This window comes from Mus caroli, unplaced genomic scaffold (assembly GCF_978045245.1).
Source record: "Mus caroli unplaced genomic scaffold, Mus_caroli_1 scaffold_16, whole genome shotgun sequence".
NCBI lineage: Eukaryota > Metazoa > Chordata > Mammalia > Rodentia > Muridae > Mus > Mus caroli.
In genome coordinates this window covers 7,150,170-7,165,829 of record NW_028227271.1, presented here as the reverse complement: position 1 = coordinate 7,165,829, position 15,660 = coordinate 7,150,170, and the positions used below count along the sequence as shown (strand labels likewise).

The 15,660-nt window shown below is 44.1% G+C and overlaps 1 protein-coding gene across 4 annotated transcripts in view; it reads right to left on the bottom strand.

Annotated features, from left to right (window-relative positions):
* Positions 1-1,115: 1,115 nt before the first annotated feature.
* Positions 1,116-15,660, bottom strand: part of Slc38a4 (solute carrier family 38 member 4) — a 61,295-nt gene continuing 46,750 nt past the window's right edge. For all 4 annotated transcript variants that reach the window (XM_021182869.3, XM_021182870.3, XM_021182868.3 and 1 more), the window contains 7 exons: positions 15,247-15,522; positions 15,047-15,126; positions 14,802-14,902; positions 12,138-12,262; positions 5,791-5,935; positions 4,748-4,845; positions 1,116-3,394 (listed from right to left, as the gene is read on the bottom strand). In XM_021182869.3, coding sequence (XP_021038528.1) covers positions 3,293-3,394; positions 4,748-4,845; positions 5,791-5,935; positions 12,138-12,262; positions 14,802-14,902; positions 15,047-15,126; positions 15,247-15,522 — 927 coding nt within the window. In that variant the 3' untranslated portion in view covers positions 1,116-3,292. The remainder of the gene's footprint in view (positions 3,395-4,747; positions 4,846-5,790; positions 5,936-12,137; positions 12,263-14,801; positions 14,903-15,046; positions 15,127-15,246; positions 15,523-15,660) is intronic.

Below are 15,660 nucleotides of genomic sequence, written 5' to 3'. Positions count from 1 at the left end.
CCGCCACCCCCCCCCACACACACACATTCCATTCTCCAGCCAGTGGCTAGGATCATCTTTCTAAAATATATCTTTCACTTCCTGTTACATCCATCAGAGACATATGCAATATCTAGGGTAATCTGTATCTGCCTCAGGCACACAAGTGAATCCGAGCTTAGTCTGTGGTAAAGGCTGGGAAATTCATGTGTGTTGGGGTGGTGGAAGAAAGAATAATGGCCCTCCTCCCGAAATGTTCATGTCTTAGTCCTTGTAGCTTGGGCCAGGGGACGTCACAGATGCGATTGGGTGTTATCTACACGGGCCTCGTACATTCACAAGGATCCTTAAAGGGAGTAAGGTGCACCTGAGAGAGTGAGATCTAAAGGAAGAGGGAGGAGGCGGGGCAGGGGAGAGGGGAGGGAGAGACAGAGACAGACAGAGAGAGGGGAGAGAGGGGAGAGAAGTAGGGAGAGGGGGAGAGAATGAGAGAGAGAGAGAGTGAGAGAGACAGACAGAGACAGAGACAGACAGAGATGATGACCAAAACAGGCAAGATAGAAAGGCAGATCTGGGACAGATTTGAGTAAAGAAGACCATTCATTGTGAACTTTGGAAGATGGAGGAAGAGGTGATGTGCTAAGGGTTGTAGGAGACTTCTAGAAGTTGGGAAAGGCAAGGAAATATATTAGGTTCACCCCTAGAACTTCCGGAAAGAGGCAGAGCCACCAGGACCTTGATTTGAGGACTGCCCGCTTCCTTAACTCTGAGGTAATAAAGTATTTATACCCCATGACTTTTGGAGATTGTGCCTTACCGTGCAGCCCAGGGTGACTTCAACTGACAATTCTGCCACTTCTGGTTCCCAGTGCTGGGTCACAGGCATGTGATAGCAAGTCTGGCTTTGGATTTTCTGGATGTGTCTGCACCACTAAGTGTGCAGTAATTTGTAATAGCAGCAACAGAATGTGTAAGATGGAGGCTTTGCTGTGCTCTTTATCTTCAGGAGATGAGGAAACTTCCTGCATGTGCACAGTGGACATGCACCGATTTAAGACAGGCACCGATTTAAGACAGGCAGTATGCACACTTCTGATTTTGTGTCATGTACAAATAACTCACGAAAGAAGCTCATAGCACATCAGTTGAAAAGTTTATTTATTATATACCAATACACATTCTGTAATAAAAAAAATCCCCCCAGTACATTGAACCGTCTTATAAATGATGTAAGAAAATAAAATTTGTATCTGTTTACAAATGGGTTAAATTTACCAGAAAACGGTACTCTGCGTATCTGCCCTGGAGTCTGTGTGAACGCTAATCCTGAAAACGGCCACACAAATGAGCGGTGCTGTGTGAATGAAGTCTTTGGCACTGTGATATTGCTCTTGAATATCTAACTACACAAGTGGATACTTCCAGGTTAGTCGCTCTAAGTGTAAAGATTCGAAAGACATTCAGATTTCACAGGTTTCCAATATTTTTGGATTAATCTTTTATATTCACATTTAATATGTTCAGATGAAATATATTTAATATTTGTAGCATACCCTTTCTGCTTTCTATCTTGGTTTATTTCTTGGATGAATGGAAATAGAAAGACATCTTAAAGATCCTATTTGGTGATTTTTTTTCCCTCCCAAATGATAATAACTCCGAAGTTATGGTAGTTTCTAGTAATGCTCAATTTCTATCACAAAACTCACCATTGTATAATCTTAAGGTCCAGAAAATGACACAGTAAACAAATATATGTTTCTTAGGCACACTGTAAAAACTGTGTGTGACAGTATTATCACTACCTGTAGGATACTTGCATTTCAGACTTCACTTTCTAACTGAAATGTAAAATATGCAACCAGTAATTGAAAAAAAAGTCAATGCCAGAGATTCTAGGCAGTGAGCGGAATCTGAACTCCATCCCGTGTAAGCGTCCATGGATGTGAGCAATGTGGTTTTGGGTCCTTGCTGGTGCATTTATTCCTAACCACACGATGTTCTATTAATGGCAAATGAATGTCACCAAGTTCCTATGTAAACTAAAATGAACTAAACCCTATTCTAGACATGTTAAATTCAAACACCGTGGTTAGCACTGAAAATTATTTACAAACGAGGAGCTCCTTCCTTCGCTACTTTGCTGAGATGATTATAGCATTGTAAACAGTGAAGAGCATTACCAAACTATGCACAACTTTGATTTTAATTTTTAGATGTCTCCAATGGACAGATAAGTACCCATGGATTTTTGAGCCCACCAGCTTAATTCCCTGCCCCACCATGATGATATAAATGTTTTGTCTGTGAAGAAAAAAAACTACATATGTAAAAAATAAAAATCCAATGTACCATATGTCAACGTTCTGATAACTACAGAATGAGATTATGTACACAAACATATAGCAAAAATCACAGTTTCCTGCACTGAATGTTTATCAAATAGAGACGTATCAAACAATACTGGGTAATGTGTCTCCACACGGACTGTGGTCTTCTGAAAATTACGAAGAGTGAGAACAGAAGACGAGAGGGGAAGCCTTGTTCAAAGACAAAGTGGAACAAAGATATCAGAAACAACATGAAAATGCAGATGTTAAAAAGCATTCCTTTTTGGTAGTTGTTTCTTGATAACTAAATAACCCCCCTCTATGTTTAGCGAGATGTTTGAACATTTGCCATACCAAAAAATAAAAAGAATGAAAATTCACTAACTCGGTGTAATAAGCAGGTTGGGCAAACTATTCCTTGAGTATTGAAATGAAGTATTCTATACTGGCATCCGTCATTCATAATCCTCACAGGGACAGCTCCCAAGATATCCCCCTGCCTCAGCTAGTCAACCGACCCTTAGCGTTGGTGTAGAATGAGAGATGGCCGTAAGTGACGATAGCTTCGCCAACCAGGAGATCTTTGTCTGATGTTCTGAGAGTAGAATTATCTGTTAATCTGGGGGTGAAGAGAAGTGGAGTGAGCATGGGGGGACAGACAGGCTATTGTCTGCTGACCAACACACGCAGCCAACAGGATTCAGCTTGCACAGCTGCTGCAAACACAACTCGGGCATCACACACTGCACTGCACGGCCTGGGTTAAAATGTGTGCCACAGAATTTTTAATGCATCCTTCACCATTCCCAACAAAACCATTCCCAAGAAAACCCATAATTTTCTCTTCCACAAGTATCCCATGATAGAGCTAGAAAAAGGCCTTTGGAATCTTGCTAATTCCTCAGACTAACATCCCAATCAAGACAACTAAAATGTCCTTCAGACAATTTCAGCCGTTTCCAGGGGAGACGCGTCTCCCGGGATTAGTGGTGATTGGGATTCGGCGGGTTGTAGATCCAGTCAAGTATAATGAGCGCCATGCTTCCCATCATGAAAATTATTCCAGTCACAAGGAAGACCAAAGCCTGCAATTCAGAAGGAGTACATTAGAGAGAGGGGCAGAGATAAGGAGCAGCACAGCTTGCTTTAGGACAGTGTCCCGGGGTGGTGTTGTGCCTTGTATATTCTCAGGGAAAAATGGCAAGTCAATGTAGGACCCTCACTGGGAAAGGAGAGAAAATGTGAACACGTGGCGGGCGTACGGGTGGAGAAGAGAGTCACAGCATGCGAAAATATGGGCGTTGCCAAAAACTAAATGGCAAAGACTGAACGATGTAGGCAACACTCATGACCCCTCAGATAGGAAGAGTAGTGTGTGTGACACAATTGATAAGCCATACGGATAAAACGGAAGCCCAGTGTGTGTTGGTCATTTCTGAAAAAAAGGAGCAAGTATGGGTATCTTTGTAAGTAGGAATATTGAGAGCACATCTATATTTCAGAAGTTTTAACTGGAAGTGTTCCTACATATACCACACAGATCCGTCTTCTAATTCTACCTGCTGAGGAGCGGCAGGTGAAGCTGTCGCTAGCATCGGTCTAGGAGACAACTTGACCCACTTTATAGCTGGTCCAAATGACAATGGGTCACAGCCAAGGTGAGTACTTTCCCCTGGGGGCGCTGCTGCGGACACCTGGGCAGGGTGGAGCACACAGTTGCCCTTGTGTCCCTAAGCACCCCAAGAAATGAATGAACTTCAAGGACCAAACTTGCATTTGGAAGTATACTTCTCAAGCCTCGATAGAAGACTGATTTTAACTGATAATACTTAATTAATGGTAAAATATCGATTGTGGTGTGTGTTTCTGTAGTATTTATCATAGAAAGAAAATGTGTGCTCCATTGTTCAGTAAGATGATATTTTACATCTGAAAAGATTAACTGGGAAATGATTGATCCCAATTTTTATATTGTAATCCAAACAGCAGAGCCTATAGGGAAATGAATATAAGGGAGATAGATAATAAATAGGTAGAAGGGAAATGAAGGCCATCTTTGCCCCTGTGAGTCAAGCAATTCGCAAGGGGCTGAAATTCTGGCATTACCCCACCACGGTGAAGGAACCTAGTACCTCATTATGTTACAAATCATATACAACCTGGCACTGGACATCGGAGTGTACATGGCATGCATGCCTGAGGGGAATTTACCATGCCAGCATTTACCACACAGGAGAACTCAACAAAATATGTAGATATTTGTTACTTGAAGGAGAGAAACCCTAGAATCCTCGGATGGTCACAGACCCTCTCTACCCCGCCTCAGCTTTTCTGTCTTGTCTCCTGCTTCGTTTTTCTGAATCGTGTGTGTTTTCTGGCTTACTCTTTTGAGTGCTGAAGAGATACTTATAGGAGGAGATATCACAAGTCTTACTTACCCCAATCTTCTGGGGTGATCTTAGAGGTTCTTTCTTGACGAGCTTGAGATAAAACGCAGCCGGAAGAATGAAAATCAGCATGGTGGCAGAAGAAGCCCCTGAGGAAAGAGATGCAGGGTGGGTTAATAGTCTCCCAAGGCTGGTTGTCCTAGAAAAGAAGGTTTCTGGAGGCCCAGGCTTCAGGACAAACAGATATAATGCTATCTTGGTATTCTTAGCATTAAAAGCAACATTTAAGCCATAGGTCATCCTGATTATTTCTTTCTATAATTGTCTTTATAGAGAAAATTAAAATATGCTTCATATCATAGCATCATAAGTATAACCATAAAAAGCACTGAGATGCCAAGCAATACAAGTTGCTAAAGACTTAGCAATATAACTACAAACTCAAGGGCTGAACACACCATGCATGCTTCCTGTCCGCTCTTACTTTGCAATTTGCCCACACCTGATTCTCTTGAAAGTTATTCTGCCCTTAAAGTCCAATAAACCCTTTGCCTGGATTGAGAAATTAAATGTACTAACAGACCCTGTGGTTAAAGGAAATAAGATGTTTTGGGCTATCAGCCTCCTAGTCCTCTAAGAACATCCTGAATACCCGATTTGACACAGACTCCAGAGAGCCATTGGTAGTCAACATCTGTTCTTACTGGTCTCTTGAAGACAAAACTACTGCGCATGCCCAAATTCGGCATTGAGGACAGAGCTACTACACATGCCCAAATCCTGAGTGGAAGACAGAGCTACTACGCATGCCCAAATCCAGTGTCCATCAAAAGGTGTGGGACTTGGCTTTTTGAGGCTCAGTTTCCTAATCTCTTGAAAAGGCCCGAGGACCAAATGGCTATAGGTGACTCCCAACATCAGTTGGGAGCGAGAGGGCACTGCCTGCGCAATCCCTGAACCCAGCAGGGTCTGGCGGGGTTCTTATTAGCCTAAAGGGGACTGGGAGCCCTGTCTACACTGCTCTGTCTCCGAATTTGCCATGTAAGGCGGTCTTAAGTCTGAGCAGGCCAAACAAAAGCCTTTCTGAGACTTACCTATGAATCCAAAGATGTACTTGATGGTAGGCACGAGGATGACCAGGATGTTGTTGAGTGCGATGATGATTGCAGCGATCCCGAAATGCTTCAGCCAGCTGAAGGGTCTCCTTGGAAACAGCAGTGTTATCACCGAAGTACGGATCTGCAACGAGGGTGTGCAAAGGCGCAGTCGCTTCTTTAACTTCTGTTTTTGATCTCTGCTACGGCTTTAAGTATTCTAATCTAATGCGTTTTGTTTTTATTTTAAACCCACCACACACACACAAGCCTACACACTTAAAAAAAATCTCTTGATTTTTTTTCTCACGTTCATTGTGTGAAAACACTCACTGCATAGCGCTTATCATCCTAACTGCTTCTAACTTTTTACAGTTGAGCAGAATTAAGTCCATTCCCAACGCTGTGCAAACTTCATGCCGATTTTTCATGTCTAGGGGTGATATTATTTTCCTTGGTTGCATATCACGCGTTCACTTTCTCGAATCTTAGTATTCTACGTAAAAAAAAAATAATCCTGGGCAGAAGAGATAAAGTAACAGCTTCGAGCAACTTAGAGGCAGTGAAGTCCTCGCTGATAGCTAAGTGTGTCTTATTCTCATTAGACTGGCTAAGCATCAAGGACAAGACGCCAAGGTGACCTACACAGACTGTAAAGCAATTTCTAGAGACCTGGCTTTTCCCTAATTTTCCATTTTATTTAACATTTTTCCACTGGTATTTTGAAAAAGAAAAAAAATGTGATACTTTTTTGTGTTCCCTCCTTCCTCCCACACACATTAATAGATTACAGATCCCCAAAAGGCAAGCAAGAAGTTAATAACCTCAGCATTCCTCAGAGGCCCTCCCTCAGTCATTTGCACATAGCAGGCACTCAGTAAATGCTGAGTTAAACTGACAGCAGGAATCTTTCCACTCCCTTTGGGGGTTCTCGACAGATTCCAGCCCCGTTTCAGCAGCTGAAAGAAGGATGCAAACGCTCAAGAGAGGCTCCATTTGCTGCAGAGCCCAAGTAAATGGTGTGTCAGGAGATAAAGAGGCCACTGAGGACAAAGGGACAGAGAGCCCAACACAGAAACATGCTTATCTCTGGCATCTGTTTATGAAGCCACTTTTTTTGGACTTGGTAGAATGACTCTATCTGCCTTACGATGTATAAGCCCTTCAGTTTAGCAAGAGCTTCCCGTAATTGATTCTCAGTCCCGAATGCTCAGGATGGTGTTGAGACGGGAGCTTACAGCAGAGACAGCAAACGAGAACTCCATTTTGTAGTATGTATGGACAAACCAAAAAAAAAAAAAAAACCGCAAGCTAAACGGCCCGCAGTTTCTCCTGAGGCATTCCTTGCATACCATACCGGAAAATTAAAGCCATCTGTGTGGGTCAAAGGGAACTCCATTTGTAGAGTGGCAAAGTACACAGTCCAGTCTTGCAACTGGCTTAACAGTGACTTTGTGAAAGGATTTAAAAGTTGGAATAGGGAAAAAATATGAAGTTCACTGTGAGAAGCAGGAAGAGGAAATCGAGAGAGTTCAACCCCTTTCCTTCAAGTCTTTGCGACAGCCTACTTTATGACCTGTGAAGAATGTCTGTCTGATATTGTCCACAAGCCTGTGGGCTTGTGATAAGTTTTCTCTAGTGGCGAGTGTTGCTCAAGGGTGTGTCTGACTCTGGGAAGTGAGCTGAATGTAGTAGACCCGTGGTTCCTGAAGACACAAAGCTTTTGTTTTTTGATTTGTTGTTAAAATGATGCACTGGAAACAACAACAGCAACAACAACAACAACAAACCAAGAAGAAAAGAAACAAACCAAAAACCGAGTCACGGGCTATCCTGTATGTTCAGGGTGTCTGAGAATGGACCCAGTTTCCTAAGGTCACGTGGTAGACTGAGGTTTGGCCGACCGAACCAAGAAGACAGAAAAGCAAGAATAAATAGAGCAAAGTTGGAGTGAACAACGAGGGCTTTGCTTTCACCATGAGTGAGCGGAGGAAAATTCCTTCTCAGGACTGAAGGAACAAGAGGAACATAAAGAGTTAATGGCCTCCTGAAGAGGGCAACAGCACCAGGAAGGAGGCCTGCTGAGAGTGTGCCAGGCCATGGAAAAGGTTAGAAGGGAACGCTTGTTCATTCCATGTCACAGAGCCACCTTTAAGAGAAAGCAGATCCAAACAGCTGGGGCAGCTCCGTTTACCCATGTCAGGACCAAAGAGGCAACTCAATCCTATTACCCACAAGGCCCTGGGGCTCTTCCCCTTACCCATGTGCCCCCTTTTCTACGGATGCAAGCGGATAGAGATATAAAAATGTGGGTGGGAGGCAGGTCGGGGAAGCCCCTAGCACCAGCCAGAGCCCCTGACCCAGAATGACTTTAAAAGTTTCCATGCAGTTTTAGGCAGAAAGTCCATTGTTCCTACAGTGTCTCCAGCCCAGTGTGGAGGTCATGGATTTGGCACAGCCTTGACTGATACCCTCAATAAGTGCGGATTCTCCCACTGAGCAGAAATGACTCCTCCATCATGTTACAAGGCTGCCTGGGCATAGCATTTTCGGAATACCAACTCTACTGGGCTTCCTGCCAGTGCCCACCATATTGGCATGCCTGTGTCGGTTCACGCCTCAGAACAGGAGACCTGAAAGCGGTACATGCAGAAGGGACGATTGCTCTGTGAGAAAATGAAATAGAAGTGGATAGAGAGCCTGGGCAGTGATCTTCTGAACGCATTATAGATAGAACATAAGCCTGTCCACTTAGGATACACTATAAAGGTTATTTGCTTTTCTGTTCTCTGTGGTTAGTTAGTAACGTGTGAACCTGACTGCATGAAGCACAGTTATGAATGTCGCCATCCATCCTCTGGAAGGAGGTGCATTCCATAGTGGACCCCATCACCATCACCAGCCCCGTGCCTAAGGAGATTCATGTGAAGCTGCTAAGGGAAGGTTAGCCTCAGTTAATTTGGCCTCCACATCTGCCCAGCAGACGTCACAAACGGCTCCTATATACCTGCGCTAAGAAGAACAGACCCAACCTAACTTGAGATGACAAATGGGATAGGAGAAAATGGAGCAGACAAACTCTTATCCTGTCGTCTAATAAAGAGCCTGGTTACCATCTGTTGCAAGGGAAAGAATGCAAAACAGTAGGGAAAACTAGTAGACTCGAACCCAGACTAGGTCTCTTTCGTTACTTGTATGTGGGAATATGAAGGCCAATCAAAGACCTTTCTTGGTGATCAGATGTTTCTGAATGCAAAGATCGCCATCCAAGAGAGCCATGTGGCATCCAGGAGAGCCACACCCAGTATTTGATTCACAGAAGTCCTGCCCTCAAGTTACAAGAAGCAAATAAAAACACTATCCATAACAACTCTGTAGGGGGAGGTGCTGATACGAAAGTCTGGTTCTCTGATTGGTTCATGATTTTGTCAACAAAGAAGGCTCAGAGCCAGTTGCTGGGCAGAAGGTACAGGTGGGACTTCCGAATCCTACGCGGCAAAGGCGGATGCCAGGAAAGAGAGGGAGCTTTTCTGTCATGCCTTGGAGGAAAAGGGACCCTGCAGTCATGTAAGGTCTTGAGGACAGCTAGGGCCAGCGGCCTCCGCTAGGAGCGGGTGGCCAAGGATGTGGCGGAGAGATGGGGTATAATGAATTGATGAGGGCATGTCTTTCCAGGCGGGAAATTCAGTGCCCAGCGATTGCTCCACGAGAGGCAAGCTGTAAAGTGACTAGCTGAATGTGTGTTTTTTTTCACCCACAGATTCAAAGGTCTCTGGTGGGGCTGGTAACAAGATCCCTCCTGGGGAAAGGGTCACAGGAATGGGCTAGTGGAGCTGTTGACTCCCGGAGGATAGAGAGGAGCCAGGACAGTGTTGGCGGCTTGGCGGAGCTAAGCAGGGAGGGAAAAAAAAAAAGTAAGCTGGGAGGTGCCAGAGCGCAGTCGCAGCTCGGGGCAAAGGGAGTAGCGTGGCTTTAAAACTACAAGCAACACAACCCTGTCAAAAACACATCAGAATTTGGCCTTTTAGAACTTCTTTGGGGCAAGGCAGGCGCCACTCCTCTTTCTCTGTCACCGTCACCCAGATCCATGTTCCCATGGGGTTAATGGCACATGAATAAACCAGAAAATCAGTTGATACATTCCAGGAAAGGCAAGATTCACTAAAAAAAAAAAAAAAAAAAAACCATTTTTCATATCCAACACTGCTGGTTCATCCTCTGTGCGGCCACTATTCTGTCTGAGACTGCTGCTAACATTTACCTGTAATTGTGGCGGTGAAAGACCATCTTGTGCACAATGTTATACTGCTAAGTGTATACTATAAGTGAGGCTACACAGGAAAGGGTGGGCATTAGTTATTTTTCTGGATGTTGGTTCTTGTGCCCAATTTGGATCCTAACGGCATCCCACACTGACAAACAACTATAGTTCCGACGATCAGATCTAGCCCGGGACATTCGCTCTTACACAAGGTAAGAGTTTCTCAGGGGGGTTTGGATTTTCAAGATGTAATATCTTTCGAGGCTAGCTAGAACTCCCCATTCTGGCATCAAGCCTAGCATTAGCTCACCAGTTATCTGCTAGACAAATGACCACAGCCACATCCATCAATCTCTGGAGACCATGGCTCAAAAACACCGTATTAAGGGCCTCTGTGTAAAGCTAAGTAGAAGTATGTAACAAATTCCCTTGCACAAAATAATTAAACAACAATGCAGGTGTCTCTGGTACGTCAAAACTTCCCTCTCAAGTCTGAGTTCATTTTAAGCTAAAGTTCCACATATGACCTGCAGAATGCTCGCTGATATATTAGAGGCCAGGCGTTACTTAAGTGTCAAGTGCTAGCCACGATAGTGGCAGGGATTTGGTTTCATGTGCTCATGGAAAAGGAATGTGCCAAAATACACTTTCAGCACACAAGCTGCACTTAAAGTGACCACGGCACATTATTTAAGTGGCTCGCTTATGCCGAGTCCTGTGCAGAACATTTTGTACACAGCAAGGCTGGCTACTGAGTCGCTTATTTTTACATCGCTAAAATGGATGAGTAAACTGAATGTTTACAAAAGGGACAGAGTTGGCAGGGAGGTGAAAACCTGTGTTTGTCCCTGGGTGCGGCTCACATCCTCACCCGCACCAGCCCAATGCTGTGAACCCAGGACAAAGCGATACCCTGATTAAGCCAAGGAGCAGGGATCCCAAATGCCAGAAGGCACGTGTCCATTTTGGGGGAGAGGTCAAAAAAACAATCTCTTCCAATATGTTATCTAATGGGTCTCCTTCCCATCACCCATCAAGATGCCAGAGTCAATAACTGACCTGCAGATGCGGCATCAGCACAAATCGAGGCACAAACTGAAATACCATCAAAGCAAGACTCAGTGTCTCATTTCCAGAGTCAGAGCACGTCTATATATTTTATTAGTTTATAGATAAGAGCCCAAGCTCTGGGGGTTTGTTTTGTTGATTTTGTTTTTGTTTTTTAAGATTTGAATTCATGGGGCTGGAGAGATGGCTCAGCGATTAAGAGCACTGACTTCTCTTCCGAAGGCCCAGAGTTCAAATCCCAGCAACCACACAGTGGCTCACAACCATCCGCACACCTTTAATCTCAGCACTTGGGAGGCAGAGGCAGGCGGATTTCTAAGTTCAAGGCCAGCCTGGTCTACAGAGTGAGTTCCAGGACAGCTAGGGCTACGCAGAGAAATCCTGTCTTGAGAAAGAACGAACGAACGAACGAACGAACGAAAGAAAGAAAAGAAAGAAAGAAAGAAAAGAAGGAAAGAAAGAAGAAGGGAAGAAGGAAGGAAGGAAGGAAGGAAGGAAGGAAGAAAGAAAGAAAGAAAGAAAGAAAGAAAGAAAGAAAGAAAGAAAGAAAGAAAGAAAGAAAGAACTCTGACACCTTCTTCTGGCACATCTAAAGAGAGCTACAGTGTTCTTACATATATAATAAATAAATCTTTGGGCCGGAGAGAGCATGGCTGGAGGGAGCAGAGGTCCTGAGTTCAATTCCTAGCAATCACATGATGACTCACAAACATCTGTACAGCTACCGTGTATCATATACATAAAAAAACCAAAACAAAACAAAACACCCAACCAAACACAAAATAAATAAAAAAATAAATTTGAATTCATGTATTTTTCTCATACTTTAAAAGCAGCAACACTGCTATCTATCAATCATCTATCTATCTATCATCTATCTATCTGGTCAACCTTAAGTTGACCTACATTCTATGAGAAAATAATAATGGGCCAGGACCCAGAACTGCAAGCACATAGAAACCTAAGTTCACACCGAGTCAGAACATTGCCCCAATCCTTCAGAACTCCATGTACTTACCGGGAACAGCACGATGGGCACGGTCAGTGTCACTGCCACCAGGACTGCCAGGCGCACCATGAGAAGAGCCGTATCAAATGTGTAGACCTTGCTGTAAGCATGCAGCAGCTCGTCTTCAACGTCCCCTGAAAGATGAAGAGTTGGGGGGTGGGGGTGGGGGAGATTGCTGAGTCAGCACCAGCTCCTCACAGAAGCGTGTAGCAGTAACAGGAAGAGGCCCAGGCCAGCCTGGGCATTCAGACAGCTCAGAAAGCTGGAGGGTGAAGAGCTGCTGGGAAGCTTCTTGGGATGGTTTGCATCGTTAATAAATTTATATCTGCTATGAAGAGGCAGAACAAACCAGGACGACGTGTTCCTGTTAAGGGGGTGAAAAGCCCAAGCCCTCCCCACCAAGCTTCTGCCCACATCACCACTGTCCTCCAACCTGTCTGTCTGTCTGTCCAGCTAATCCTCATGCAGCTTCTTTGTACTCAGCGTGGAAATTTTAGGACTGCAACTCTGTGCGCTCACGTGCGTTTGCGCGTGCGTGCGTGCGTGCGTGCGTGCATGCATGCGTGGGTGCAGGTGTGTGTGTGTGTGTGTGTGTGTGTGTGTGTGTGTGTGTGTGTGTGTGTGATGTGGCAGCCAGAGGCTGATGTTGAGATGTTTTCCTCAATCACCTTTTTGTCCTACTTTTGAGGCAGGGTCTCTCACTGGACCTGGAGCTTTCCATGTTGGCTAGACTGGGGTGTCAGCCAGCAAGACCCTGGGCTGGATCTGCTTCCCCAGTCCTAGCACTGGAGTTTCCGACTCATGCCTCCGTACCCAGCTTTTACACAGGAGCTGGGGATATAAACTCAGGCCCTTGGAGGTTTTAAAGGTTGTTTATCTTACAAAAATCATTAAACAAACATGCAAGGATGAATCGATGTGATTTTTTTTTAAAAACTGGGTCCCTCGGCCATTTTACTCTAAGGTCTATCTGATGCCTTCTTTGAATAATAAATTCAGAATTCCAGACCCAAACATACATAGATACCTATGAAACCAAGATGCCACTGGTACATGGGTGCAGAGGAATCGCCTATAGTTGGTTTCCCCGCTGTTACTCTCCAGATGAGACAAAGGGTGCAAACATATTCAGTGGCATTGATTTTGACTTTAACGTACAACCAGTGGGGAGGTAATACCAAGTCAAGAGCAAGTGCTTGGTTAACAGTCAAATATTAACCCAAGGGAAAAGACCCCTGAGCCATGGCGGCTCTTCCCGAGTCATTTCCTTCCAATTTATCATGCACTCAATTTAACTTACCAAATCAGTTAAAAAAAAATACCAAATCAGTTTAAAAAAAAATGGAGGTTCCAGGAGGAGGAAGAACTACATTTATTTACAACTCTACATTTATTTACAGTCAATTTTCGAAATTCCAGTGTGTATGTACTATATGTACATTTCTTTTTCCATCTTAAAATAACTGATACGTTTTCCACAGCGTTGCATGTCTTGCAGTATGCACTTGACAGAACTCAAAAGACGGCTGTAGGCATTCGTTAAAAATGCCTATTTCTATCGACTCCTTGACTAGTGTGCGAGAGACCTTGACCAGTGTGCAAATATGATATAACACACTTGTATTTGATTAGAATCATCTCCCTATTGGACTACACTTTCTTGAAGAAGTAAATGATGTCAACTGTTAAGATGCCTTATGCCTGACAGAATGTTTAATGCATATTGTGGATATATATATATATATATATATATTCTATATACTATTGTATTATATAAATATTTTATATATAAACACAATTTAGTATAGTATTTGGAGGACTGATTCCTAGATTTAAGGAACTCTCTTGTATCCTTTGTTTCAGGAAATGATTACTCTAACAGAATTGAACAAAATGAAGCATACATTCTATTTAAAGCACTAAGATGCCCACTCTCACTGACTGGTAAGGGAGGAGCGGGTGCAAACCTGAGGACGATGGGCTTTTGCCATTTCCTGGCCACCACTTTTCCCTAAAAAGAGTTTTCCTGTATATCATTAAATTCATTCTCATTGTTTCTAGTCTGAGCTGGGCCAAGAAACTAGACAAATAATCATTTATACTTGGAGGAAATTCACTTACTTTGAGGGATTTGGGTGTGTGTGTGTGTGTGTGTGTGTGTGTGTGTGTGTGTGTGTGAAGCTGAACATCCATGTGCATGCATGGTTGGCACTGAGGGGTCTCCCTTAGCTGCTTTTTATCTTATTTCTTGAGGGAAACTCTTACTGAGCAGTGCTCACAGCTGTTCTTAGCTTAGCTAGCTTACAAGTCCCAGGGATTCTCCTGTCCCCACTTGTCTGGTACTGAGATCTGTATATAGGTGCAAGGGATCCAGACTCCGTTCTCATGCTCAGATACCAAGTACCTTACCTACTGAGCTATGATCCTAGCTGTACCTTGAGAGATAAAAGAAAAAGAGAACCAACAAGACTTCACAAATTGCTGAAATCTATTAACCAGGTGGATCCAGAGCCCATCGTCTTTGGAAAAATGGCAAAACTAAACAGCATGTTAAGAATGAATATACCATCTACAGACCATGCTACTCACAGAAGGAATTGAGAGCAATTTTACACATGCAGGTGATGTATCGGTCTAAGCACAAGAGAGAACGGCTGGGACTGGGTGACGTACCGTAGAAGCTCAGATAACCAAAGAGGGCGGCAAGAAGGTACATGACGAGCATGCCTGAGATGGAAATGTTGGACACCGTCTGCATCTTTCTGCGGGATCGACTAGGAAGAAAAGGAGCACCGAGCTTCAGTTTAAAAGCCATCCCTGCTCAGAAAGCCATAAGGTATGCTTCCTCATAAAGCATCGTTGAATAAATGAACATATTTGCAACTCAAATTAGGATGCTAGGACCAGGGCTGCCTTACTCTTTAAGCTCGCTGTAGATGGGAAGGACCTCAGGGTGGCAGACAAAAGCAAACGCCAGGATTGGGATTGCATAGGCCGTCTGTAAAACAAACACAACAGCGTATAGTTAGAGGCCCAGCTTATGTGCTGATTCCAGGGCGTCTCAGTTTATAAAATACAGCGACCACAGTACTCAGTGCCTTAGGGGCCTGTCACTTACCCGGGAATTGAACACAAAGTATCTGGGTTGGCATTTCTCAGCACCCTGGGCTTCGTACTCCACGCCGTTGCTGTGGAGAGGGCCTGCGACCTGCTTCTCATCCAGCCCAGCTGGGTTGTGGTGAGCGTAATCCATCATGAAGTTCACACCAGAGCTCTCCGAGTCATTAGGCAGCGAGATCATGTGGATCGGAAGTGTGTTGTTGAACGTCACATTTCCGTTATTGTGATCCAGAGCAGGCAGAGGGCAGGGTATTTGGAATTTTTTGTAAATCACCTAGAGCCAGGCATTTAAAAAAAATCGAAACAAAAGGAACAAAAACTGTCAAGCTTTGAGGGGGGGAAGCGATGGGATTAAAACCTGTCTAGGCAGCTTGAGGGGTGCAGGGAGAGAACTCAGGAGAGGATTTGCTTA